At 44.2% G+C, this 27,748-nt stretch overlaps 1 protein-coding gene across 3 annotated transcripts in view; it reads right to left on the bottom strand.

The window, feature by feature from the left end:
• Nucleotides 1-19,404: 19,404 nt before the first annotated feature.
• The window catches only part of LOC117357597 (multidrug resistance-associated protein 7-like), a 90,517-nt gene continuing 82,173 nt past the window's right edge, over nucleotides 19,405-27,748 (bottom strand). For 2 of the 3 annotated variants that reach the window (XM_033938417.1, XM_033938418.1), the window contains one exon: nucleotides 19,405-19,969. In XM_033938417.1, the coding sequence (XP_033794308.1) occupies nucleotides 19,834-19,969 (136 nt within the window). In that variant the 3' untranslated portion in view covers nucleotides 19,405-19,833. The remainder of the gene's footprint in view (nucleotides 19,970-27,748) is intronic. The other variant, XM_033938419.1, reaches the window with a different exon arrangement.

Below are 27,748 nucleotides of genomic sequence, written 5' to 3'. Positions count from 1 at the left end.
AAGCACTGGGGAAGACAAAGGGGTGGAGAATGCCACTGAAAGGACATGGGGAAGACAGAGGGGGGAGAAGGCCGCTGAAAGGACATGGGGAAGGCAGAGAGGGGAGAAGGATGCTGCCTGACAGGACATGGGGAAGATGGTGGGGGAGAAGGACACTGAAAGGAAATGGGGAAGAGGGAATGGGAAGAAGACGCTGGCAGGGAAGAAGACAGAGGTGCCAGACTATGGGGGGAGCGGAGGGAAAAAGATGGGTGCCAGACCAATTTGGGAGGGGGGAGAAAGGGAGAGGCACAGTAACAGAGCAAATGGAAGACACAGAGAGAAGAGAGGCAGTGGATGGAAGGAATTGAATGAGAACATGAAGAAAGCAGAAACCAGGCAATAAAGGTAGGAAAAAAATTATTATTATTATTATTTTTTTTTGCTTAAGGATAAAGTAGTATATTAGTTGTGTTGATAAAAATTTATAAACATTAGAGGCTCTGGTAGAAACCCGTTTACAAAGTATGTATTCTTCCCAATTAATATTTCCAAATTAATAAAGTCTTTTTGCTTATTTTTAAATGGGTTTCTACCAGAGCCTTTAATTCAGTAGCATAATTAAATGAAATAACTATTTCTGTAGTTTATAGGGACAGGTGGGGACGTAGGGGATTCCTCGCGGGGACGGGCGGGGACGGAGGGGATTCCTCGCAGGGACGGGTGGGGACGGAGGGATTCCTCGCGGGGACGGGTGGGGACGGGTGGGAGTCCTCACGGGGACGGGTGGGGACGGGTGGGACTTTGGCGGGGACGGGTGGGGACGGGTGGGATTTCTGTCCCCGCGCAACTCTCTAGTCTAAACATTAAAAAAAAACACCCAAAACTAAATAAGTAAATTGAACTAAAGGGGGGTCACACAAACAGAACATAGGGCTAAATTCACAAACCTGCCTGATCGGGACTGATCCGTGTCCGATGGATTCTCCAAACTGGCAGGAGGCGTTCAGGGCAGGCAGGAGATTGGGGCTGACGGGGCAGAGAGCAGGGCGGCAGAAGGCAGGGCAGTCGGAAAAGGCTTGAGCGACTGGTCCTCAGCAGTCGCTTGTTTGTGATCGGCCAGCCCAGTTGGTGTTGCAGGGTTTTGGTTAGTGAATCGCGTCCCTGCCTACTTTGCATGCCGTTGCCCTCATTTGCATGTGCAGATCGGAGGATGGTCGGCAGAGAGGTAAGTGAATCGGGCCGGAGGATAATCAGGTCGCAAAGGGGTCGCAACCGATCGGTTTGCTTTGTGAATCTAACCCATAATATCCACTCTCCAATTTGGTGCCTTTTTTTTTTTTTAGTTTTCAAGCAAATAACAGAGCACAGATGGAGGGGGAAGTCCTCTTTGTGAACAATGCTGAGAGGAAAGCTGCTAATGAAGAGCAATGAATGGCCTGATTGTGCTGCCACTTGTAGAGTCTTACCTTCATTTGCATCGGTACCAGGCTCCAGTAGCCCCAGCTAGCACGCTTATTGCACATTTCATGGAAATAGGATCATGCTTTATATTTCTGTCTGGAGTCACTTGAATATGTCTGCGTATTATACACTAATCTTGCATATATTGCGATAGGGTCTGGATATATATGATATTAATACATCTCGCCTAATTCAAACAGACGCCTCAGCCCCACCACTCCTCCGCTATAATAATTTGTACTGCGGGAAGCATACTGTGGTGCTTCATCATTGGCTGTCAATTTGTTGTCATTTTTTCATTTGTTATTTCTATTAAAGTATTTTTTTAGAATAAATATAGTATAAATAAGTGTCTTCGTGTCTTCAATATTATAAAATTTTAAGTATAATAAATACTTATCTCAGCCAAACCTGGGAGTCAGACCTGACATGTTTCGCACAAAAGAGTGCTTTATCAAGGGTCTCCCAAGGTTGCCGCCGTCATCCGACTCCAACTTTAACATGAGAAAAGATGTGCGTATTATGCACAGCACAGTAAGGAAAAAAAAAAAAACCAACAACAAAAAACAACCCATGAAACACCATATTGAACAAAAGTAAAACATGCCTGCGGATAAAGATCAGGATATTTTCCCTGAGCAATTACTCCATCAACCGGCTAGAATCTAAACTCATGGAGGGGCATAATCGAAAGGGACGTCTAAGTCCATTTTTCGTCCATCTCGCAAGTTGTCCAAAGTTAAAAAGAGCCTAAGACACATTTTCGAAAGCTACGTCCAACTTTTTTTTTACTTTCAAAAATCGTCTAATTATACGTCCTGACGATCTGATCGTCCAAGCCACTAAATCATCCATCTTTATACCACATTTCCGTCCAAGTCCAAAATCCTAGAAAAGCCCTGTTGGACGTGGGAAGGGTCTGCAAAGTGATGGACTGCACACCCAGACATGCCACCTAAATAGTGGGGTACCTTACAGGGCACTGCTGTGAACTTCACAAAAAGGGTGCCATGGCTTCTCTTCATTACAGTTCCCTTATAGGTCATGGTGAGCCCCCCAAACTACCTCCAGAATCCCCTAGACCCACTTATCTACCACCCCAATAGCCCTTATGGCTGCAGGAGCCACTTATATGCCAGTAAAATTGGTTTTGGGGGTGTATAGGGCAGTGCACATGTTTAAGTATCAATGCAGTGCTTACAGGGGCTTATGGGCCTGGGTCCTCCTCTCTATGGGTCCCTAACCCACCCCCAAGATGACTTAAGTTGCCTCTGTGCTGGACGACTAGGCTTTCCTATGCCCGGCTGCCAGGTGATGATGGTCTGGAGGCTGAAATTTAAAGTTGTGAATAAAATTTTTATGGGGGTGGGGGGGTTGGTGATCACTGGGGTAGTGTGTGGGGGTCTGAGTTATGTGTTTGAAGTGCTTATCTGGTGAATTTAGGTGGGTTTTTGTGACTTAGACTATGTTTTACATGGTCTAAGTCACAACGTCCAAGTTCCGTCGATCCTGTGCTGTATAACTTTATACATGCTGTACGACTAAGTCTAAGCCAGCCCTCGTCCCGCCCTTGACACGCCTCCCGAAACGCCCCGTTTAGTGCTGGACGTTGAGCGGAACTATGAAGGCCTAGGTCATTTAGAAATACGTCCAAAACCTGTTTTTATTTTTGGCGCTTGGACGTTTTTGAGAAATGTTCGTCCAAGTGCCGACTTAGGCCGGTTTTTGGTCGTGTTTCTCTTTCGATTATAAGCCCCATAGTATTCAGCGCAAGGCAGAAATTTGTAAATGCTGACAACCGAGAGCAGAATCAGCCCCAAATATTCAATGCTGTGCCATGTCCAGGCACTGGCACTGAATAGCCAGGGTTAATTGAAGCTGCACTGGCTGCCGGAACTTCTTGAATATCAACCTGCGTAAGAGGAAGGAGGGGCCTCAACTCCTCCGATCCTTCCCCCACCCCAAGCAACCACCAGGCCTAGGCTGATATCACACTTCCTGGCCTCCCTTAAAGCTCTCTTGTGGTCTAGGGGTCATGTAGGCAGCAGCGATGCTCACTCTTTCCTGCCCATCATGTGTCCAGCCTCAAGATGGCCACCATGACTCCTATTCTCGTGCCATAATAATGATAATGGCTCACATTTTATTACATAACATAATAACATAACTTTATTCTTCTATACCGCCACAGTCATATGACTTCTAGGCGGTTTACACTGAAGAGAACTGGACAATCAGCAATTTACAAAATACAAATAGTAAAATTACAACATATTTCTCAAGGATAGTCAGTATAGAATTATTAAATTTAGTGTGACTTCTGTTTTATATTTGATTTTTTAAAAATACTATATAGATACGGTCCATCGTACATGTTTCTTTGATTTGTCTTAGAATTGGACTTTACCCTAGTCATTTATACTATAAAAATCATTTAGAAATACCCACATCTTTTACAAAATTGGCTTCCACTTGTAAGAAATTGTTTTCTAGAGTAATACCTAATTTGTAGAAAACATTCTGGTCAACCCTAAATTCAAGTGGCAATTATGGAAAGTTCCATGTGGTTGAAATTATGGTATTTGCAGTATTTTCTTTTGTAAAGCTGTCATTTTAAAATTGACCAGCTAAGATTTTTATATTTTTTTAATCATCTTGAACCCATGGTACTGACGGTATATGAGAATTTTATATAATTATGATTGTTTTATGCTCGTTATGCAATGGGTAGGAGCAAGTGGGCATTGCTAGATCATCACAGAGCTTCCAAGGCAGACAAGGGGCAGAGCAGGAGAGTTGGGGGCAGAGAGAGAGCAGGAAAGTCCGGACAGAGAGAGAGCTGGAGAGTTGGGACAGAAGCAGGGCGGCGATCGGGACAGAGAGCAGGAGATGCAGTTGGAAACGACATGAGCGACTGGTCCCCAGTTTGTTCATCGGCCAGCCCACTCGGTGTTCCAGTTTTTGGTTAGTGAATCGCTGCCTGCCTACTTTACAAGCCATTTCCCCTCATTTGCATGCGCAGATTGGAGGATGATCAGCCACGAGGTTAGTGAATCGGGTCAGAGGGAAATCGGGTCGCTAAGTAGTCGGGACTAGAGGTCTGCACGGGAACGGGGATTGCGGGAGTCCCGCGGGGGTCCCACGAGAATCCCTCCTAACTCACGGGATTCCCACGGGGACCCCCCTCTAGCCAACGGGACTCCCACGGGGATGGAAGACTTTGGAAACAGGGTTCATCCATATAATATAATGGACACGTCAGCCTTAGTAAAAGAGGGGGTTTATAAGTTAATTATCTGAACAGAAAACAAAAAAAGGATTCCACCAAAGAGATTCCAGAAGGAAAACAGCAGCGCAAACACAAAAGAAACTGTGGAATTGATGATCCTGTCAGAAGTAATTGCTGCTTTTTATGGGGATGGACGAGGATGGAGGTAATTCCATACGGGGATGGGTGGGGATGGAGAGGATCCTGGCAGGGACGGGCGGGGATGGATGGGATTTCTGTCCCCGCGCAACTCTCTAGTCAGGACTTATCGGTGGGCTTAGTGAATCTAGCCCAAAATATCTTATCATATCTCCCCTCTTCCTAGCTTGGATGAGCTCACAATCTAATCAATCAAGACAGACAGGATGCCAGGATAGAGGTTACAGTTAGCGGGGGCTAAACTGCTACCTATGGTGATGAACAGAGGGGAGAGGGTTATGAATTGAAGGTAATCTTGAAAAGGTGAGTTTTTGACCGACTTTTGAACAAGGTCAGGTGAGATTTTGAAAATCTAAGAAAAATCAAAAATATTGGGTGTAATAATAGATTCCAATCTCAAATCACTGCTCTGATGAAAGAGTTTTTCTTTAGGTTAAGACAATTAAGAGTAACCCGTTCAATGCTTTAGAAGGCTTGCACAAGCTATTTTGCTTCCATATTTAGATTACAGCAATTTATTGTATTACAGATTAACAGAGAAACAATTTAAGGCTTCAGTTTCTTTCTAAAATGTATCACCTGCTTAACAAGATAACACTCAAATTAAATTAAAATACATACATACTCATAAAACTAACATAAATAAAATACCCAACAAACAATGCTCTGCAGCTAATATTCTCTGCTGCCAGCATAACAATACAGGTTTACTCTAGATGGCAATGCCCTCACAAAAAAAGTGTCTTTAACAATTTTTGGAAACCTGAACCACTCACACACAGGCGTAAATAGCCCAGCAATTCATTCCACAGTTCTGGAAAAAGCTGATTGTCTAGTATGCACAATAGTGTACATCAGACTCTGCTATCAAACACTGCGGCCAGACTTATTTGAGAGTTTTTCACCTCATCTTTATTGGCACCAGTTAGAACACAAGTGGAAGAGTAGCCTAGTGGTTAGAGCTCCTCCCTCAGCAGCCTGAGGTTACGAGTCTGACTCCCACTCAAGTCACTCAACACCTCATTGTCCCAGGTACAAGCTAAGTACCTGTCTAAGAAAGGCCCATCTCCTTTACCTTGTTTAAGGTAGCATGTTTTGTTTTTGAATCTCTATTTGGAGAAGTTGGTGTACAGTTTGAATATTCCTGATCTCTTCTTGCTGCTCAAGAGTATTAATTGTTTGAAACTTACTTAGCCATCAACAAGAAATTTATTCATTCAATTTTCTATACCATTCTCCCCAGGGAGTTCAGAAAAGTTTATATCAGTGGTCTCAAACTCGCGGCCTGGGAGCCACATGCAGCCTGCCAGGTACTATTATGCGGCCTGCAGTCTGTACTAGTGCTGCCCGCTCTTTGCGGCATCCTCTGGCTTCCCCCCGTCCTCCCGCTCTTACCTTCAGATAATTACCGCAGCCTGCAGAGAGGATCGCCAGTGCTGTAGTAATCCTTGCAGGCTGCCGTTGTCCTCAGCATTCTGTTCCCTCTGCCGCGATCCTGTCCCTGACGTCACGAGGAGGGGCAGGACCGCGGCAGAGGGAACGTGCTGCGGAGGCCGATGGCAGCCTGCAAGGAATGCTACAGCTCTGGCGATCCTCTCTGCAGGCTGCGGTAATTAGCTGAAACTAAGACTGGGAGGCCAAGGGGGAAGCTGGAGGACGCTGCAAAGAAGGGGGGAAAAGGCAGGCCTTCGGGGGGGGGGTGAGATTTATAAACTATAAAGTGTTTTACCTCATGCAAAATTGTCATTTCTTTCATAAGACATTAACTGTTTTTTCTATGGCCCTCCAAGTACCTACAACTCCAAAATGTGGCCCTGCAAAGGGTTTGAGTTTGAGACCACTGGTTTATATGAATTTATCAAGCATTTCTTCCTCTCTGTCCCAATGGGCTCACAATCTATCTAATGTACCTGAGGCAATGGGGAGATTAAGTGACTTGCAAAAAAAATATATACCAACTCAACTCTAAAAAGAGTTTTTGAAAATCATTTCATGAAAACTGCAACTACTGAATTTAATATAAGGAGAAAAAAAGCCTCAGAACCCCGTATTCAGACAGATGAAATAATGCTGAAAGACTGGAAAGGGTAAGTACCTCACTGGCTTATAAAAAAAAAAACCTCCTTAAACAGCGTTGATAAATGCTTGTTAAATTTTGAATGAAGTGATAGAATCATTAAAGTCCATTAAATTGTGGTAAAGGTACACAGCCCAGCAAACACTTTTTCAACAGGCTTATAAATACAGCAACATATCTTTTGAAATAGCTGTGCTGGGCCGCTTGTGCGGGGCTCTGCAAGCGTCCGTTCAGCCTTCCTCCTCTGATGATGGTAACCAGCGTTTCGCTCAAAGCTGCGTCGGGGGGCAGGAGGGTAGGATGTGATCTTCTGCAAAAAAATAAATCAAAATACACTTCTCCCTCGTCATTCGCGGGGGATGCCGAAAAACCGCGATTATCCGGCTCTGACCCACCCCCACCTCCCTGCCGCCTTCCCGGCCTTACCTGGTGGTCTAGAGGGCTTTCGGGGCAGGAGCGATCTTCCTACGCTCCTGCCCCGTGCAGATCGCCATCAGGAAATGGCTGTAGTGAGTTCCTGACATAGTCTCGAGAGACTACGGGAACGCCCAGCAGCCATTTCCTCATGGCGATCTGCACGGGGCAGGAGCGTAGGAAGATCGCTCCTGCCCCGAAAGCCCTCTAGACCACCAGGTAAGGCCGGGAAGGCGGCAGGGAGGAAAAAAAGATGGATTTTTTTAACATTAAGTCTGTTTTTTTTAATTTTCCCCCTCCCCAGAAAAAATTGCGATTATATGAAACCGCGAGTGCAAGAACCGCGAATGGGGAGGGGGAAGTGTAAACCAAAATGCCACTTTCACACAGACAGAGTGCAGAACAATACAACTTACTGCAAATCGGCGGCAAAGATGGCCGCAGGGCAGTGCAGCCTCAGTTTAAATATCTTGTGCCGTCAGAGCCAATGACAACATGGCATCAGCTGTTCATAAAGACTTCAAAATAAAAGTAAAAACCATCAAAGTGAAAACCAGCACTAGAATCACACGGGCAAAATGACTTTTGAAATATTGACGGGCTAACCCAATAATTACAGTTGCTGAAATTCTGTGATGGCTGAAATTAAAAAAAAAAGATGCAATTGCTAAAATTCGTAAAAAGAAGTGCCACTCAATTTTGTGGTTCAAACCGTTGGGTTCCTCCCTACACAAACAGTGGATCCATTGTTGTTCCTTCCTTAGGAGGGCTAATTTCCTATTGCCCCCTCTCATCATTGGTGGCACATAATTCAGTAATTGCAGTATTTCATGAAATTATTTTCAAAAAATCTTTTTAGAGTTGAGTTGGTCTATATTTTTTTGCATTGAGGACAACCCACTCTCCTGCATTTGGTTTATGAGATTAAGTGACTTGCCCAGGGTCACAAGGAGCAGTGTGTGTTTAAATCCACAATTCAGGGGGTTCATAGACAACAACGCGGAAGACAAAGGCGCGCGCCGACAACTGAGCGCAAGATGGAGGCGTGCGCCGAAGAAAATTACTGTTTTTAGGGGCTCCGACGGGGGATTTTGTTGGGGAGCACCCCCAGTTTACTTAATACAAATCGCACCGGCGTTGTGGGGGGTTTGGGGGGTTGTAACCCCCCACATTTTACTGTAAACTTAACTTTTTCCCTAAAAACAGGGAAAAAGTGAAGTTTTCAGTAAAATGTGGGGGGTTACAACCCCCCAAACCCCTCACAACGCCCCCACAACGCGGCGCGATGTGTATTAAGTAAAGTGGGGGGGGGTTCCCCCCACGCCCCCTCGTTGGAGCCCTAAAAACAGTAATTTTCTTCAGCACGTGCCTCCGCGCTGCGCTCAATTGTCTGCTCGCGCCTTTGTCCCGGCGCGCTTTTGACCTGACACCCCTCAGGGTGCTGAGGTTTTAGCTTTAGCCACTGCGCCATACACAGGGTAACAATCCTCTGCCAGCAGTGGTTTAGGCCACTAAATCTTCAGGCAGCCTGTGTGGACTTTGCAGGCTGGCCCCACCCTCAATCTGTAAAAACATATTTTTTTGCATATACTCTACCCCCATATTCTTGTATGCTGCCCCAGACCTGCCTGAAAGATCCCTGGTGAAGCAGTCCTGATCCAGTCACTGCTGCCCAGGCCATATCTGGGCTTAAAATGGCTAGAGGTCATGACTGCCATTTTGAAACCAGTGCAGCATGGCCGGCAACAGCTGGTGACTCCAGGAAGTACTTCTTCACCGAAAGAGTAGTGGATCATTGGAACAGACTCCCACTCCAGGTGATAAAGGCCAGCAGCGTGACGGATTTTAAGAGAAAATGGGATACTCACGTGGGATCTTTAAGGGAGTAAATTCAGGGGAGGGGATACTTGGAATGGGCAGACTTGGTGGGCTATAGCCCTTTTCTGCTGCTTTTTTCTATGTTTCTATTGCTGCTTAGCCTACTCTAAACCACCAGGGCACCCTTCAGGTAGGCTTGGGGGATTATGGGGGTCTTCAGGAGGGGGTGGATGCTTTGGGGGGGAGGGGGCAGGGGCTCCATGGTAGGTGAGTTGCACAGGGCTAGGTTTACCATATGGCTCCAGAAAAAAGGAGGATGAATTGAGACATCCCGGTTTTACTTCTATTGCTTTCAATGGAAGTAAAACCCGGATGTCTCAATCCATCCTCTTTTTTTTCTAGAGCCATATGGTAACCCTACACAGGGCACAACTATAACTTGCTACAGCCTTGGTAATAATGATTATGTTGGAGTCTCTCTCCCCCTTCAATAAAAACCAATTCGAGATAAACCTTCTCTTACTATCCTCCAAACCTCCTGGTTCCTCTGTAAGAATAGATAATGTTCAATACATTCTGACAAACAGCACAGATGAGCGCCAGTATGCTGCTTCACTCCCCTAAGTGATGTATCTGACACTTGTCCAGAGAGAGAAAGAACTGTCAGTCAAATCTGATCCCTAGATTCACCCAGTACATTATTCCCACATTCTGGCAAGGCACAGCAAATTTTACCAAAAATAAATGCACCACACAGAGGACCTGATACTTTTCCTGATGTTTCTGACTTGAAACTCTTTTATCTACCTCGTTCCAGCCTTTTCCATTGTTTTAATTGGTGTTTTTATCCAAAACTAAGATCTTTTTTTTTTTTTTTTTTCCCGGTGCATTTTTATTTCTTCAGAGTGTCTGTTTTTCAAAACCAGTCTTTTCTTCATTTCACTGGGGCTGGGGGAGGGGAAGAGCTCCCACTGTTTGTTCTTTACACCTCTTCTGCAAGTCGCAGTGTGCGTCCGCCGCTTACAGATGGTCTTTGAAGAAGGGACAAGGCTGGCTGTTATTCTAATCCATGACTTCATCTCATCACTCTGCCTCTGCATGTGACTGCAGCTTTCTCCTGTCTCCTCTATTGCTGCAGTGGGCCTGCACTACTTCCAAGTCCCTGGCGCAGAGGAGGGTGAGGCCTCTCTGCAGGATTCAAATCGATAACCTGGGAATATTCAGTGCAGGGCTCCCCAAAGCTGTTCTGGTGATCCCACAGCCAGATGGCTATTTAGGATATCACACTGCAAAGCTGGATGATAGAAGTTTGCAATAGTAGGCCTTTTAATTTGTGCAAATGTCTCGTGCATATTGTTGTGGCTATCTTGCAAAACCCAGCAGGTTGTGGAGTCACCAAGACAGATTTGGGAAGCTGACTCAGAGATTTCTGCTCTGTTATGTGGACAGTTAGGCAAAGAAGGACAGAAATGAATGGCTTACCAAGCTGGTTAGATGACTCCATTAAAGTTGTAAGCATCAGGTATGGTTGGAGCAGCAGACCGAGAACCAGGGAGGCCAGGATTCAAATCCCACTGACACCCCTCCTGACTTCGGGCAAGTACAAGTTTAGCAGCCAGCCCTGAGGGTGCTAAACCCAGCAGAAAACCCAACAGAAATGACCTCTCTCTGGACACAGTTGAGCAGTGCGTACAATGCTGGGGGGGGGGGGGGGGGTTCTCAAGCACCCACAGAGCTGGTTCATAAGGCAGGCAACAGAGAATGTTTGTGCTTCCTTTCATGCAACCTGAATGAAGGCAGTTTGGATGGAGCATAGATGGATTTTCAATCTATGCACATACATTTCCACCTGAGCAAGTTTAAATGGATAGGGGCAGATTTTGGGAGGCTATTTTATAAAGCCACTTAGCCCCTCCCCATGAGCACCACATTGGACTTCCTACCAAGGAAGTTACAAAATTGCTCGGGTAACGTGGCTATTGGCATCTACTGTACCAATGCATGTTAATATGTAAGTACACCTCGCTGGCACTTGACAGGCAATGAGCACCGCTATGGTATCCTAGGGCAGAGGCACCAGGGGAAAAGAAAAGCGGGGGTGCCATGGAAACAGGTGAATGGTAGGGGCTGCAAAACTTGAGGAGGAGAGACAGAAACAGTGCTAACTGGGAAGAGAAGGAGAGGGGAGTGGAGGAGCAGCGGCCTAGTGGTTATTGCGGTGGACTGAGATCCTCTGGAACTGGGTTCAATTCCTACTGCAGTTCCTTTTGACCCTGGACCAACTTAGATAGTGAACACTAGGAACAGAGATATTACCTGTATCTAATATGTGCAGCGCTACATACAGTATATCTAGTAGTGCAATAGAAATGATTAAGAACATAAGAATAGCCTCACTGGGTCAGACCAACGGTCCATCAAGCCCAGTAGCCCATTCTCACAGTGGCCAATCCAGGTCACCAGTACCTGGCCAAAACCCAAAGAGTAGCAACATTCCATGGCTTCCCCCATCTCTTTCTCAATAATAGACTATGGACTTTTCTTCCAGGAACTTGTCTAAACCTTTCTTAAAACCAGCTACGCTATCCGCTCTTACAAAATCCTCTGGCAACGCGTTCCAGCGCTTAACTATTTTCTGAGTAGCAGTAGTAACACTGTGGGGATGGGCAGTGGAATAGTAAGGGGGGGGGTGGTCTGCCCCGGTTCATAGACAGTGGAGTGCAAGACGTCCAGTGGTGCCGACAATCCAGCGCCGACAATTCGGCGCAAGACAGAAGTGCGCGGGGGAAAAAGTAATTTTTAAAGAGCTCCGACGGGGGTTTGGGGTGGCAACCACCCCACTTTATTGGTTAGTGTTCGCGCTGCTGTTGGAGGAGGATTCGGGGGGTTGGAAACCTCCATTATAGCAAAAACCGAACTTTTTCTGATTTTTTTCAGGAAAAGTTCCATTTTCTCTATAATGTGGGGGGTTTCACCCCCCACAGCCCCCCCTGCAACAGCAGCACGAACACTAACCAATAAAGTGGGGGGGTTGCCACCCCAAACCCCCAGTTGGAGCTCTTTAAAAATTATTTTTTCCCTGTCTTCCGCCGAATTGTCGGCGCGCTGGCATCTGGCGCGTGATTATCCCATCACCCGTCCTCCTCTCCGCCCCCTGCTCCTTCCCCCCCTTCCCGCTGTACCTCTTTTTCCCGGCGCGAGCAGTATCACGACCTTGCTGCCCGCGTCGGTGTCGGCTCTCTCTGACGTCACTTCTGGGTCCCGCGCCTAGGAAGTGGCGTCAGAGGGAGAGCCGACGTGAAGTGGGTAGCAAGTTCGTGATGCTGCTTGCGCTGGGAAAATTAAAGAGGTGTGAGGGAAGGGGGCACGTGTGTGGCAGGAGGGTCGTGAAGGAGCAGAGGGGTGGAGCAGAGGGCGGGGGAGGGACACTACTGCCCCAGGTGCCACTCACCCTCGCTACGCCACTTCAAAGAGGGAATGCCTTGTAGGGAAGAAAGGGGTGGGGGAGAGTATGTAGGAAGAATGTGGAGGGAAGAGATAGGAGAGAGTCAGAGTGTATGCTTTGAGGGGAAGAGAGCAAATGAGTACTTGGAGGGTTTTGACCAGAAGAAACAAAGCTTCTGGAGTGACGTTTCCAAATAATATATTGGAAGGAGATGTGACGAGAGCCCTGGACTCTTAAAAGTTGAGATGCATGAATTAGAAACAGCCCTCTGGTATTAACTCTCTCTCGGGCCCATTGGTGCTATATGCTAAGAAGCCCCTAGGTATAATATGGGATTCAATTTTTTTTTTTTTTTTAAATCTTTATTCATTTTCAAACTTACAATAAGTGTGACAATATATTCAAACAAATTAACAATAAATATATCACTTAATAATCATCAATGGTACAAATGATATGCTCTTATCTCCCACCCTTCCCACCCTTTCTTATCATATAATCAAATACCTTGTACGATTTGTGATAATAAATTACCCTCCCTCCCCCCCTCACAATTGAACTTGTAAATTCAAGGGAAAAATGTCCTCTAATCAGTACAATATTTTGTTAATGGCTCCCACACATCTTGAAATTTCTTCAAACACTCTTTCTGTATTGCAATAAATCTTTCCATTTTATTTTATTTATTTTATTTTTATTTATTCACTTTTCTATATCGTTCTCCCAGGGGAGCTCAGAACGGTTTACATGAATTTATTCAGGTACTCAAGCAGTTTTCCCTGTCTGTCCCAGCGGGCTCACAATCTATCTAATGTCCCTGGGGCAATGGGGGGATTAAGTGACTTGCCCAGGGTCACAAGGATCAGCGTGGGTTTGAACCCACAACCTCAGGGTGCTGATGCTGTAGCTTTAACCACTGCGCCACACACATAGAGAATTCCACCAAAAATTATAATTTAGCCTACTCCAGTTCTTCCAATTATAAGTAATTTGTTGAATGGCAACCCCAGTCATTATAAGTAATAATTTGTTATTATGTAAAGAAATCTGACTTTTTGCTCTCATTGCCAAACCAAACAGCACAGTATCATATGACAATTTTTTTAAAAAAACTACCACTCAGTTCACACAGAAAAACTGCATAGCTTAGGACATATTCAGGCAGTGGCTTTCAAAGGTACAAACCTTCATCTGAGCATGGTGTTCAGGCAAACCCCGTCTCTCTCAGAACTTGTCAAGGGTGGCTGTAAAACCTGGTGAGTAATCGGTGATACTAAGTTACTGCCCAACCCAATATTGATAAAAAAAAAAAAAAGCATTCCAAGAAATGCATCATTCCAGGCCCATGCAAAATTCCTGGCAATGTGCTTGCCTCATATGAACTCAGCATAAAAGAAAGAAGGAAATCTCTGGAAAACCTGCAGATAAAACGCAGTCCTCACAACTACTGGCAAATTTATATACACTGACTGACAGCAAGATGTCACCATTTGAGAGGCCTTGTTAGCAGAAAAGTGAAATCTTAAGAAACCTCTAATTTTTGTGAAACACACTAAATCCTTAAAAGAAGGCTAAAAGCACAAGACAAAAATCCAAACTGGATCTAGTGGAGAAATTCTTTAAGGATCTCAAGCGCTCACAGCTAAAAGCCCGATGTATCTTACAAGCTGATAACCATAGGGTGAGCTATCATCGGTCCCTTTTAAATTCTCCAATTTACTTTATTATTTATCAAAAACATTCTTTTTTTTCTTTTTTTTATTATTTTAGATATTTTAAACTTGTTAGATATTCTGACTTTCGATTAGCAGCCAGTACTCCTATATTCAACTATTCATTTGTTAGAACTGCTGCCGACATAAATAGTGTTAATGTTGGCACTTTCCCTGATGAAGCTCTTCTAAAATTAGTAAGAGCGAAACGGAGATCTTCCGTCGTCATCAAGTCATCAAGTTAAGTACTCTATGACTTATATAGTTGAATATAATCGAAAGTCAGAATATCTAACAAGTTTAAAATATCTAAAATAATAAAAAAAGAATGTTTTTGATAAATAATAAAGTAAATTGGAGAATTTAAAAGGACCGATGATAGTTCACCCTATGGTTATCAGCTTTTAGCTGTGAGCGCTTGAGATCCTTAAAGAATTTCTCCACTAGATCCAGTTTGGATTTTTGTCTTGTGCTTTAGCCTTCTTTTAAGGATTTAGCAGAAAAGTGAAACCAAACTTTTTAAAGATTTAAATATCTTACAATCTGCATTTTTCAATTTCTATATTTTTGATTTGTGCGTATCTGGCCAAGAAGTGTTTTTGTACATGGGAGGCATTGTAGATTGGCTTCTGCCTTCATCCTGATGCATGTACAGTCACCTGCTGTTGCCCATCCACTCTGATAGCCCTTATCTGGGGGAGGGGATGAAAGAAGCTGGCTATCAGGGATTTATTTACATCAGTGGGGACTCTGGGGTATGTATATGCAGGAAAACCAATTTATAGTTCTAATTTTAAGGGCACTTAGAGAGGATAAGGCCACAGTGGAGAGACTAAATGAATTCTTTGCTCCTAAGGCTCCTCCTCCTTGTATCCGGGATACAGAGGGAGCCTAAAGGAGTCACTGATTGGCTCAGATGCCTAAGACCCTGCCCAAGGGGAGGGGCTTGAGGCATCTGAACCAATCAAGTATTATTATTATTATTATTTTATTCTTATATACTACCAAAGCCATGAAGTTCAAGGCGGTTTACAACAAGAAGCGCTGGACAATCAGCAAAGAGGTCAAAATTCAGAGTTATCAATACAATTTTACATAATGAAAGAAGTGGAAAGCTATATAGTTCTTAAGGTTATGAATAGAAATCGTGTGAAAATGACATTGGTTTATCATTGTTTCCCAACCCTGTCCTGAGGGACCCCCAGCCAGTCGGGTTTTCAAGAGTTTCCCAATGAATATACACGAGAGAGACCTGCATACTTGTCACTTCCATTATATGCAAATCTCTCTCGTGCATATTCACCAGGAAACTCCTGAAACCAGACTGGCTGGGGGTCCCCAAATCAAGGCCTTAGGCCCCTCCCCATGCAATAAGATGATGCGCCGGGGAGGGGCCTAAGGCCCACATTGCAGATGGTAAGAGGAGCAGGCAGGACTGACTGAGCATCCCTCCTGCTCCTGACCTAAAGATACCAGGGAGGAGGGGGGCTCAGGGAGGATGGGGAGCCGATGGAGGGTGGCCTCCAATGGCAGGAGGGAGTGGGCATCCCTCCTGCCATATTTAAGTTTGGTGGGAGGGGGGCGTCTTCAGGATTACCGAACTGTGGAACAGCTTTACTGCCCATCTTCGGAGTTCGACCTCCCTACAACACTTCAGAAAACATCTGAAAACCTGGCTTTTCTCCAAAATGTAACTTCCCCTCCCTCCCCCCCTCTCCTTCCTGTTTACCTCCTTCCTGTTTACCTCCTTCCTTACCTCCTTACTTCCATTGGAGCTCCTTTCTTTGTTTTTAATTCCTGTAAACCATGTCGAGCTCCACTTCTGTGGAGATGACGCGGTATATAAACTTAAGGTTTAGTTTAGTTTAGTTTAGTTAGGAGGGAGTGAATCAATCACTTAGCTGTTTTGCATGGGATTTTACTAATTTGCATGGCCGGATAAGAGAATGGGCGATCGAGGGGGAAAACATGCGTTGGGGGCCGTTTTGTGAATCATATCAGTAGCAGCAATCATTGCTAAACCTGTGAAAACAGGTTTAGCGACGATCGCTGTCTTTAGTGAATCTAGCCCTTGGAAAAAGGGAAAGAAATATTGCTTCTTTTTTAAAATCTTTTTCTCTCCTTTCCACCCAACTATCAAGGTATTCAAGACCCTTGAAGTGAGAATAGATCTGGCAAGTGAATGCTATACTGAATATCATTTCTTAATCTCATTCCTCTCCCTCTCTCACTCACCCTGTTTCTCATCTTTAGAGTTGTATTATTAATGAAGTAATATCTGGACTTAACTTCTCAGCAGTCATCACAAATTTGCACATCTCATTCATATGTAAATTAATCCAATCTGAAAGGTCCCAGGCCACTGGTTCCCAAACCTGGTCCTGGAGGCACCTTAGCCACAGGTGTTCAGGATGTCCACAGTGAATATTCATGAGAGAGATTTTCAGGCAATGCTTTAGTACTGAGAGAGAAGCATTAAAAAAGTACAGAAGATGGGAAGGGAGATTAAGGAAATGGGGGAGGGCAGGGGTGAGACTGGTGGGAGGTGGGGCCAGGATGGGGCAGGGGCGGGGTTATATGTCCTCTTTTTTGACTTCACAACTATGGTAACCCTAATTGTGAGACTTGAATGGAGATAATTGGAGGAGAGCAGCCTTGCACTTTTTTCTCCTTTCTTCCTGCCTGGCTCTTAGCCGAGGAAGGGAGAAATACAGAAGAATAGTCTTCTGGAGCTTATACTGTAATATGCTGAAATATTTTAAAACAATCTGTTCAGTTTTTATACCTCCCAGAGAGCTTTGCTGGTTAAGAATGAAAAGAGGCCAGTAGTCCCAGAATTGTGACAGATTTCCCATGCCACAACAATTGATAGTTCATTTTCAATTGTTGGACCACGGACTGCGGGATGCCCTGCCCAGGACATTGTCGATTCTATACATACATATAGCAATTTTAAAAAACATCTGAAAACTCTCTTATTTATGAAAGCATTTGTGATCAATTAACAGAAGATCTAACGTATAGCAGCGACTCCCCAGTGAATGATTTGCTATGATGTACTGTGTGAATATTTCACTATTAGGAAGGATGGTTTTACAGTATTGTGTATGTATATGATTGTAAGCCACTTGGTTGTAGGCGGGGCATAAATGAATTAAATAAATAGGGTTATAAAATTTGTACATGCTACCAGCCAAGACTGTTCACGGTTACACTGCTTTATTATTGGTGTGGTTTTCCTTGGGGAAGGGAGGGAAGCCCTTCCTCTCCAGATGGAGGCACCAGGGACTGACAGAGCCTTCTCCAGGGAGCCACCTGCTAGGTCTGGCCTGTTCCTAGGGATACCGACAAGGGGGCACGATACATATATCATCTTTATAGTAGCTTTATATTCTGCATTGTGCCATATGTTGATGTTACTGCATTTTTACAATTTATTGGTTGACGTTTGCAGAAAAGAAATTGTTTAATTATGTAGATTTTATGATATGGTTTGTTTTTATTTTATGTATGTTTTAACTGATGTAAACCATTTAGGGCTCCTTTTACTAAGTCGCGTTAGGGCTTTAACACGCAGAATAGCGCACGCTACATTACCGCGTGCACTAGGACCTTAAATGCCAGACAATTGAAGCTGGCATTAGTTCTAGAAGCATAGCACGCGGTGTAGCACGCGGTAATTTCCTGTGTGCGCTAAAAACGCTAAGCGCATCTTAGTAAAAGGAGCCCTTAATTTTTTTGTAAACGGTATTTAAAAAAAAAAAAGAAGTTTTAAATAAATAATCAATTATTCCTAATATAATTTTGGATATTGATGTGTTAGGTTCAAACAATTTTTACTGTTGCAGCAACAACAAAGACAATGCCAAGGCATCCCCAGGGTGCACAGTACAAACAAGGATGCATCATATACAATAAAATAACAAGCATGTACAGAAGAAAAGTAACAGCAACCAAATTCCCCCCTATCCTACTTTACATAGGGTGAGCGAGATTAAGGAGGCGGAAAGGCACTCCGAGGCCCTGGACTCTTATGAGCCCCGAAGATGCCACATCACCCCTTCCCACCTATGCCCACTGATTCCCAATCCTGTAACTAAGCCAGAAGCCTTACCAATACCAGCACCTCCCCTACCCCAATCTCCCCTCCCCTCCTCCCAAATATTTACTCTGCCACCCCGCCCCAGTTCCTCCTGCGCGAACTAAATGAGCGCGCCAGATTAGGACACCCATTTGAAATATGTTATATATTGTTTATTTTGTAGGCCATGGTGATAGAAACAATAATGTATTTATACAATTACCTATCATATTTATAGTTAATATATTTGTTTTTGGGGGGGGGGAAGGGAGGGGCCTAGGGCTGGCTGTGATAGTGGATGTTTTTTGGCCTTGAGCAGACATTTATCTATTTTTAAAATCAAGAGTCAGAGAGAGAAAGGTATAAGGGAGAGAAAAGTCAACACGACGCCCAACTACAAAACATTCAGGAAAGAAGCTGAAAACCATACTATATCAAGAAATTGTCAAATGATCTAACACAAGACCGTATTGACCCTTCCCAAATCCTGAAGCATACTATAGCTATCAACCTTGTAATCTCCCTGGGAATGTTCAGGTTGATTTCTTGTTGTAAACCGCCTAAAACTGAAAGGTATTGGTGGGATAGAAGACATCAATGTAATGTAATGTACACTTCCCCCTCCGTATTCGCAGAGCCGGCCCGCGAATATTAAAAAAACGCAAATAATATTCGGGCCGGTTCTGCCCCTAACCCCTACTTCCTCCGGCTATTTTAAGCCCTGAAAGCCCCCCCTTAATCCTTACCTGGTGTTCTAGCGGGTTTTCAGGCAGGAGTGATCTTCCCACACTCCTGCCCCGTGCAGATCGCTCATAAGAAATGGCTGCCTTGATCTTCCATAGCCTCTGGAGCCATTTCCTGTGAGCGATCTGCACAGGGCAGGAGCATGGGAAGATTGCTCCTGCCCCGAAAACCCACTAGACCACCAGGTAAGGCTTAAGGGGGGCTTACAGGGCTTAAAATAGCCCAAAAAATTAAAATGGGTTTTTGGGTTTAAAACCGCGAATAACCAAATCCGTAGATACAGAATTCGCGAATACAGAGGGGGAAGTGTAATCATATTGTAAAAAAAATTCATGAAACTGTGCTGTTTCTTTATCGAAAATACATGACTACATGAGACAAGGAAGATGCTGACTCCTAAAACTGTGCATTTTATTCTTGTTATTTAATTCCAGACATGAGCCACAGGTAATGCTAGTTTTTAGCTCTCCATCACAACAAGGAGAAATTCTTGTGGACCAGCTCCTTAGTTCCCCTTTCCGCCCTGGTCCTGAACACCACATGGCAAGTAATATTTCAGGACACAAAACCCAGCTGGCTTCTAGTCCTTTCCATCCTGGAATCATTTCTGCACTTTTGTCCCGGATCCGGAATGAGGCATGTCTGAAGAAGTTGGAAGCCCAGTGACGCTCCTCAGTGTTCCCCGCTTTGAATGAGTTGATAAAAGAAGGATTCGGGGTTGTTGCAAAGCACTTTGGGAGAGTTGAGTTCTACCATTTTCCCGGCGTTCATCACTAGTACCCTGTCCGAATCCATGATGGTGTTTAGCCTGCCCAGAGAAATGCACAACAGCATGGATTAGGCCAAAGGAATAGGAACTGTCTCTGCACTTTTCACAATTTACTACTTTCCCAAGGATCTTTTAACAGTCTTCTCAAAGAAAAAGTAATATCGCCACATGGGATAATTAATTTACAAATGGCAAGATTAGCGTTCTTTCCTCCTTTAAAACCACCATATGGGAGATCCTGGTTCTTTTTTTTTTTTTTGTAAATCTTTATTGATTTTTAAACTTTGCTAGTGCAATACAAATGGTAAATCATACAAACTGCATACAAACACACTATTAACTATACAATTATTACATTAACAATCATTTTCTCCCCTTGTCTTAATTATTAAAACAATAATATATATGATATGATTTCAATATTATAATGAAATAATTTAACTCCTCAAAATACGTTTCCCTCCCCCCACCCCTCCACCCTCCCTGGTTGTGCAAGGACTCTAATGGAAATAGAAAGAAAGAAACATAACCTTAATTATAATGTAATAAAATTAGTTTGGGGACCAATAAGTCCTTTAATGATGCATGGAGTCCATTAACTAATTTTATTGCATTATAATTAAGAAATCCTGGTTCTGCTTCAAACCAGGATGCTCCTTGGAGCGTCTGGGGATGCTGTGGTGGCAACAGCAGCATTTACAGCTCTTGGTGGCAGAGGGGAGGACATTTCAACCCACTGCTCAATAGAGACACCGACTGGCTATGTGCATACTGACTTCCAAAAAGAGCTCTGTCTATAACCAGTGCTGAAATGAAGGGTGCAGTGCATCCCTCCCCCGCCCCCACCCCCATCCGCTCCTTCCCCGCTCCCCTTCCTTTCTCCCAAACCTCTTTAGCGTTCCCGAGCATTGGCTCTTCCTCTGATGTCACTTCCTAGGCACAGGTCCAGGAAGTGACGTCAAAAAGGAGCCAACACTGGCGCGAGCAGCAGCTTGTGGTTTCTGCTCGCACTGGGAACGTTAAAGAGGTATGGGGGACGGGGAAGGAGCGGGGGGAGGGCAGAGAGGAGAATGGGTGCTACCGCCCCCATCAAGACAGCGGTCAGAGCAGACCATCCACCCTCACTACGCCGCTGTCTCCACCCAGGGAAAGGATCTAGGTCGGGGTCTCCAACTCAAACCCTTTGCAGAGCCACATTTTGGATTTGTAGGTACTTAGAGGGCCTCAGAAAAAATAGGTAACGTCTTATTAAAGAGTTTGAGACCACTGAGTTAAGGGGAACAGTTAATCTGCTGGCTGGGTTGGAGGGCAGAGGGGAGAACAGGACAATCAAGCCATTGTGACATCACTGATGAGGTTGGCTCTTATTGGTGGAATGAGGCATTATGACATCACAATCTCAGCTCTGCTTCCCAAAAACAAACAGGATGTCATGATTACTGTTAAGCCAATGGTCTCCAACTCAAACCCTTTGCAGGGCCACATTTTGGATTTGTAGATACTTGGAGGGCCTCAGAAAAAAATAGTTAATGTCTTATTAAAGAAATGACAATTTTTCCTTTATAGTTTATAAATCTTTCCTTTTAGCTAAGTCTTAATAATAATATTGTAATGTATAGCTAAAGAGACATATGATCAAGAAACTGTTTTATTTTACTTTTGTGATTATGATAAACATACCAAGGGCCTCAAAATAGTACCTGGCAGGCCGCATGTGGCCCCCAGACCACAAGTTTGAGACCACTGGTCTATAACTTCTGCATAATGACAATTGCTTGCAATAGTGAGTTACAGGAGAATTGGAAGAGCGCTATAAATAGATTGAAAACATCGTGGTGCAACAGTTCCATTAGAAGAACCCCATAGGCTTTTACTTTTTTAAAATGTACTTTTAAATGCTCAGTTTAGGCCAGCACAGTACTCCTTTACGGGAATATTTCCATGTAATACTTGGCTCTGCTGTACAAGCAAGTTATCTGGAACTCAACTCCCATTCATCTGGATAGCTAATTACGAGAGTAAACATTGAGCTCCTGTATTAGTGCTGAAGAAAAGTGGAATTTATGTAGATTAACAAAAGAATGTACCGGTATCTGATCAACTTTAAAGACAATTTTAAAAACATGTAGGGGGAAAAAAAAGCCTGGGAATTATTGAAGTTTGCTTGTTACAATAAAAATAAAACAGTGCAAAAATAAATAACACTTCTGAATGGAAGATTTACATATGCAAATGACCCCAACATGTCCAAGCAGTGATTTCAGAAAAGCCTCTATTTACATCCTTATTCATTTATTTTATATTTAATATCTACGATTCTGGGTGGCATACAACCAATAATAATTCAAAAAAACATGACCTGAGAAAGACAAACAGAATATAACATACGAAGTGTTGCTGAAAAGTTCTCAGCCCGCCCAAGAAGAGAATGATATGGAGCTATGAAACTTACAAGTTATTCCAAATATTTCTTGACACTTTTCATTTCAATGAGGCAAATGCATCTAGTATATGGGCACACGTATATGGAAACCAAACCATTGTGTCATCACCGATGAGGATGGCTCGTAGGCATTGGTGGAATGAGGCATTATGACATCACAATACGGGGGGCAGCTGAAAAGTCCTCAGTTCAACCAAGAAGAAAGAAAAGAATGATGTGGAGCCATGAAACTTACAAGTTATTTCACAATTCTCTTGACACTTTTTGTTTCATTTCATTTCATATCATTGAAACGAAAAGTGTGGAACAACTTGTAAGTTTCATAGCTCCATCTCATTTTCTTCTTGGTTGGGCTGAGAACTTTTCAGTGGCCCTCATAAAATAAACATAATATGTTTGGGTAACCGTCATTTTTAAAGGGACATGTCCTGGGCAGGCCTGAGAAGTATGTGCGTATTTGCTATTTTGCAGAGGAAGGGCACACCTTCTTTATTAATGGGATTGGGACTTGTATACTGCCTTTTTGTAGATTTTTACAACCACACTCAAAACAGTTTACATACAGGTACTTTACCTATCTGTCCTGGTGGGCTCACAATCTATATAATGTACCTGGGGCAATGGAGGATTAAGTGACTTGCTCAGGGGTCACAGGGAACAGCATGAGATTTGAACCCACAACCTCAGGATGCTGAGGTTGTAGCTTTAACCTTTATGCCACACTCTCCTCCAGATGTTGGTTATTTACACCTGCACTGAGGTAAGTGAAAATATTAGCTAAATACTTTTTCAGCTTGGGGTTTAACGGAATGATAGGGGGGATGCAATTGAGCTTTCTGCTCTGGCATTAACATCCACCTCAAAAATGCAAAATGTAGAATTTCATAGCTTTCCTCTTTAACGGCCTCTCTCCTTTGAGCATCCAGTTTTGTAAAATTCCGCACTATGACATTTCAGTTGCAAACTTAGGGCCCCTTTTACTAAGCTACAGTAGAGGTTTCTATTGTGGCCTGGAGTGCTAAAGCTCCAATTCTGCTTCAACCCTCATAGGTATTCTATGAGCATCGGAGCATTTGGCACTCCGGACTGCGGTAGAAACCTCTACCATGGCTTAGTATAACTCAGCATTACTGCTTACATATGTATTAGTAATGCAGTTTGATCTAAGTTGTGCATTTGATCTGTTGGATCACGACATACGTGTTATTGAGGAGCTTAGATGAGATGGTAATGTCTGGCAAGGTTTTTAACTGGTTTCAAGATTTCTTGACCACTTGCACTTACCAAGTGCGTTTTGGTAACATTCCTTCTGATGTCTGGAGTAACCGATGCGGAGTCCCACAGGGCTCCCCTCTTTCTCCTTTACTCGTTAATGTTTATTTAAGTTCTCTGGGTTCAAGTCTGTCTGAACTGAATGTTACTTATTACAGTTATGCTAATGATATAACTGTGGTAATTCCTGTTCCAACTACGCTGTTACAGTTATCTCAGTTAATATCTGTAGTACTGTTGGTTATAGATCATTGGATGCAGGAATTTAAATTAAAAACTCAACAAGGATAAGACAACATTTTTCTATGCGACTCCTTTCAAAAAGACCATAATTGAGAATCTGTTAGTAGACGGAACTTCCTATCCATTAAACTCAACGATTAAGATCTTAGGAAGTACATTGGACCAAGAGGAAGCAAATCAGACTCCTGGAGAGCAGAATACTGGAACTGGAGGCACTTCATGCAGTAGAGGAGGAAGACAGAGATGATCAAGACAGAGCACACCATCGAGGAAGAAGTACGGGACCTGGAGAACTTCATAGAAGAGGCATACAGGGAGGCCGTGGAAAAGCACCAACTACAGTGGGACCGCCAGGATACACCTACAGAGATTGTAGACCATCAGACGGACAGCCAGCAGGAGGAAATGGAGGACACAGCAGCAGGATCTGGAAGCAGCAGAGGGAACCCACAAGAAGACGATCTCCAGGATGAGAGGAAATGGATAGTATCAAAGGACACGGACCTACGGCTGGAGAGATGGACATACACCAGGGACACGGACCTGTGACTGGAGAATCAAGAGAAGATAGAGAGGACAGCAATCGTCGTGGGGGACTCTATCATCAGGCAAGTTGACAGCCACATAGCGGGAGGAAGACTGGATCGACTGTCTACCCGGAGCTAAGGTAGAAGACATAGTAAGCCGCATCGATAGGATTGTCGATAGTGTGGAAAAAGAGGACACGGCAGTGGTGCTCCATGTGGGGAAGAACAAAGTGAGCAACAGGAACTACAACAGAGAAGTCACATCAATAGTATGCAAACTCATGGAAACACTAACCAAACGTAAATTAGACACAATCTTGGATGAGGAGAATCTATGGGATCCCAGTCAACACGGATTCACCAAGGGTAGGTCTTGCCAATCCAATCTCATCAGCTTCTTTGACTGGGTAACAAAACAGCTAGACTTGGGAGAATCCGTGGACATCGTATACCTAGACTTCAACAAAGCTTTCGATAGTGTCCCACATCGCAGGCTGTTGAGCAAGATGAAATCAATGGGGTTGAGAGAAACACTAACTACATGGGTCAATGACTGGCTGAGTGGCAGACTTCAGAGGGTGGTAGTTAATGGTACCCTCTCTAAAACATCAGAGGTGACCAGTGGAGTACCGCAGGGCTCAGTCATAGGGGACCTAACTCAGGGGCTTCAAGATAAGATAACATTATTTGCTGACGATGCCAAACTATGCAATATAGTGAGAGATGGCAATTCACCTGATAGTATGACACAGGACCTACATTTGTTGGAGCTTTGGTCCTCGACCTGGCAGCTGGGCTTCAACGCTAAGAAATGCAAGATCATGCACCTCAGCAGCAGAAATCCGTGCAAAACTTACACCTTGAATGGTGAGTCCTTAGCTAGAACTTCAACAGAACGAGACTTGGGAGTGATCATCAGCGCAGACATGAAAACTGCTGATCATGTGGAGAAGGCTTCATCTAAGGCAAGACAGTTGTTAGGTTGCATCCGCAGGAGTTTCATCATCCGGAAGCCTGAAGTCATAATGCCATTATACAGAACCATGGTGAGACCTCATTTGGAATACTGTGTGCAATTCTGGAGGCCACACTACCGAAAAGATGTACTGAGAGTGGAGTCGGTGCAGCAGATGGCCACCAGGATGGTCTCGGGGCTCAAGGATCTATCATACAAGGAAAGGCTGAAAAATTTGCGGCTGTACTCACTCGAGGAACATAGGGAGAGAGGAGACATGATCGAGACGTTTAAGTATATTACCGGCTGTATCGAGATGGAAGAAGAGATTCTCTTTCTCAAAGGACCCTCAGCCACAAGAGGGCATCCGCTCAAACTCAGGGGCGGGAAATTTCATGGCGACACCAGGAAATATTTCTTCACCGAGAGAGTGGTTGATCCTTGGAACGAGCTCCTGGTGCAGGTGATTGAGGCAAACAGCGTGCAAGAATTTAAGAACAAATGGGATGCCCATGTGGGATCCCTTAGAGGGTTAAGCAAAGGGAACCTGTCACCAGGAGTGGGATCCCTAGGATAGTAGACTTGGGGGTGGGTCAGTAGAGTGGGCAGACCTGATGGGCTAATGCCCTTAACTGCCGTCATCTTCTATGTTTCTATGTTTCTATGAAGGACCAGTTCCGGATGCTAGGAGAGAAGCTGAAGACCAGAACACAGAGGATAGCATTCTCGGAGATCCTGCCGGTACCCAGGGCAGATGAAAAGACAGATGGAGCTGCAAGCAATCAACGTGTGGATGTGACGCTGGTGTGAGGAAGACGTATTCCACTTCGTGCGCAACTGGACGACGTTCTGGGGGAAGAGCAAGCTATTCAGGAAGGATGGACTCCACCTCAGCAGAGATGGAATGAGTCTACTTGCAAGCAACATCAAGAGAGAAGTTTTTAAACTAGGAAGAAGGGGAAAGCTGACAGTCGACCGAGAGAGAGAGTCGATGATTTGGGAACCGGTATATCCGGAGGATACCGTGCAGGAAGATGGAGGGGAGGACTCACCAGATCATGGACAGGTCAGACCAAAAGGGACACAAGAGGGAAGGACACGCAAGAAGGGAACAGGCTGCAAACTCAAGTGTATGTACACGAACCCAAGGAGCATTAGAAATAAGATGGGTGAACTAGAAGCTGTGGCACAAAAGGATGACATTGACATCATCGGCATCACGGAAACATGGTGGACTGATGAAAGTGTCTGGGACACGGTGCTACTGGGATACAAACTATACCGCAGAGACAGAGTGGCTCAAAAGGGAGGAGGCATTACCATATATATACATCAAAGAGGGAATTGAATCTACTGAAGAGAACATGCCACAACGGACAGATAAGTTAGAGTCTCTATGGATCAAAATTCCAGGAACAAATGGACCAGAAACGAGGATAGGCATCTACTACCGACCCCCAGGGCAGGCAGAAGAAATTGATGAAGAAATTATGGATGAGATTGAATGCAATTGCAAGGGAGGCAATGCAGTTGTCACGGGCAACTTTAACTATCCAGGGATAGAATGGAACCTAGGCACCTCTGGCTGTGCTAGAGAGACCAAGTTCCTAGAAACTGTAGGTGATTGCTTCCTGGAACAACTTGTCAAGGAAAACACAAGAGGAAACGCAATTCTGGACTTAGTTCTAAATGGGCTGCGAGGACCGGCTTAGGATGTAGAAGTAGAAGGGACGCTGGGAAACAGCAATCACAATATGATCACTTCAACCTGGAAATAGGGGCAAAACGTCGGCCCGAGAATGACAGCAACGGCCCTAAACTTCTGAAAAGGAAACTACGAAGGGATAAGACGCATGGTGGGGAAGAAAATTAAGAAGAGTATAAACAATATAAGAACGCTGGAGCAAGCTTGGTCTCTTTTTAAGGATACAGTCACTGAGGTGCAAAATCTATATATACCATGTATCAACAAGGGATTAAAGAGGAAAAAGAATAAAGAACCGGAGTGGCTCACTGTAGAGGTTAAGGAAGCGATCAAAGACAAAAAAACCTCGTTTAAGGAATGGAAAAGATCGAAAACAGATGAAAACTGGAATAAGCACAAACAACACCAATGCAGGTGCCATAAGGCGGTAAAAGTGGCAAAAAGTGACTACGAGAAAAAAATAGCTAAGGAGGCGAAAAACTTTAAGCAGTTCTTTCGATAAATTAAAGGAAAACGACCCGCGAATGAAGCGGTGGGACCACTGGATGACCACGGAATAAAGGGAGCGCTAAAGGAGGACAAAGAAATCGCCGATAGACTGAACACATTTTTTGCATCTGTATTTACCAAAGAGGATATACACAACATACTGGAACCCATCAGGTTATATGCT

The sequence above is a fragment of the Geotrypetes seraphini genome, chromosome 3, assembly GCF_902459505.1.
Source record: "Geotrypetes seraphini chromosome 3, aGeoSer1.1, whole genome shotgun sequence".
Taxonomy (NCBI): Eukaryota; Metazoa; Chordata; class Amphibia; order Gymnophiona; family Dermophiidae; genus Geotrypetes; species Geotrypetes seraphini.
Note: the sequence above shows the minus strand (reverse complement) of the source record. Positions and strands in the feature narration are given on the sequence as shown.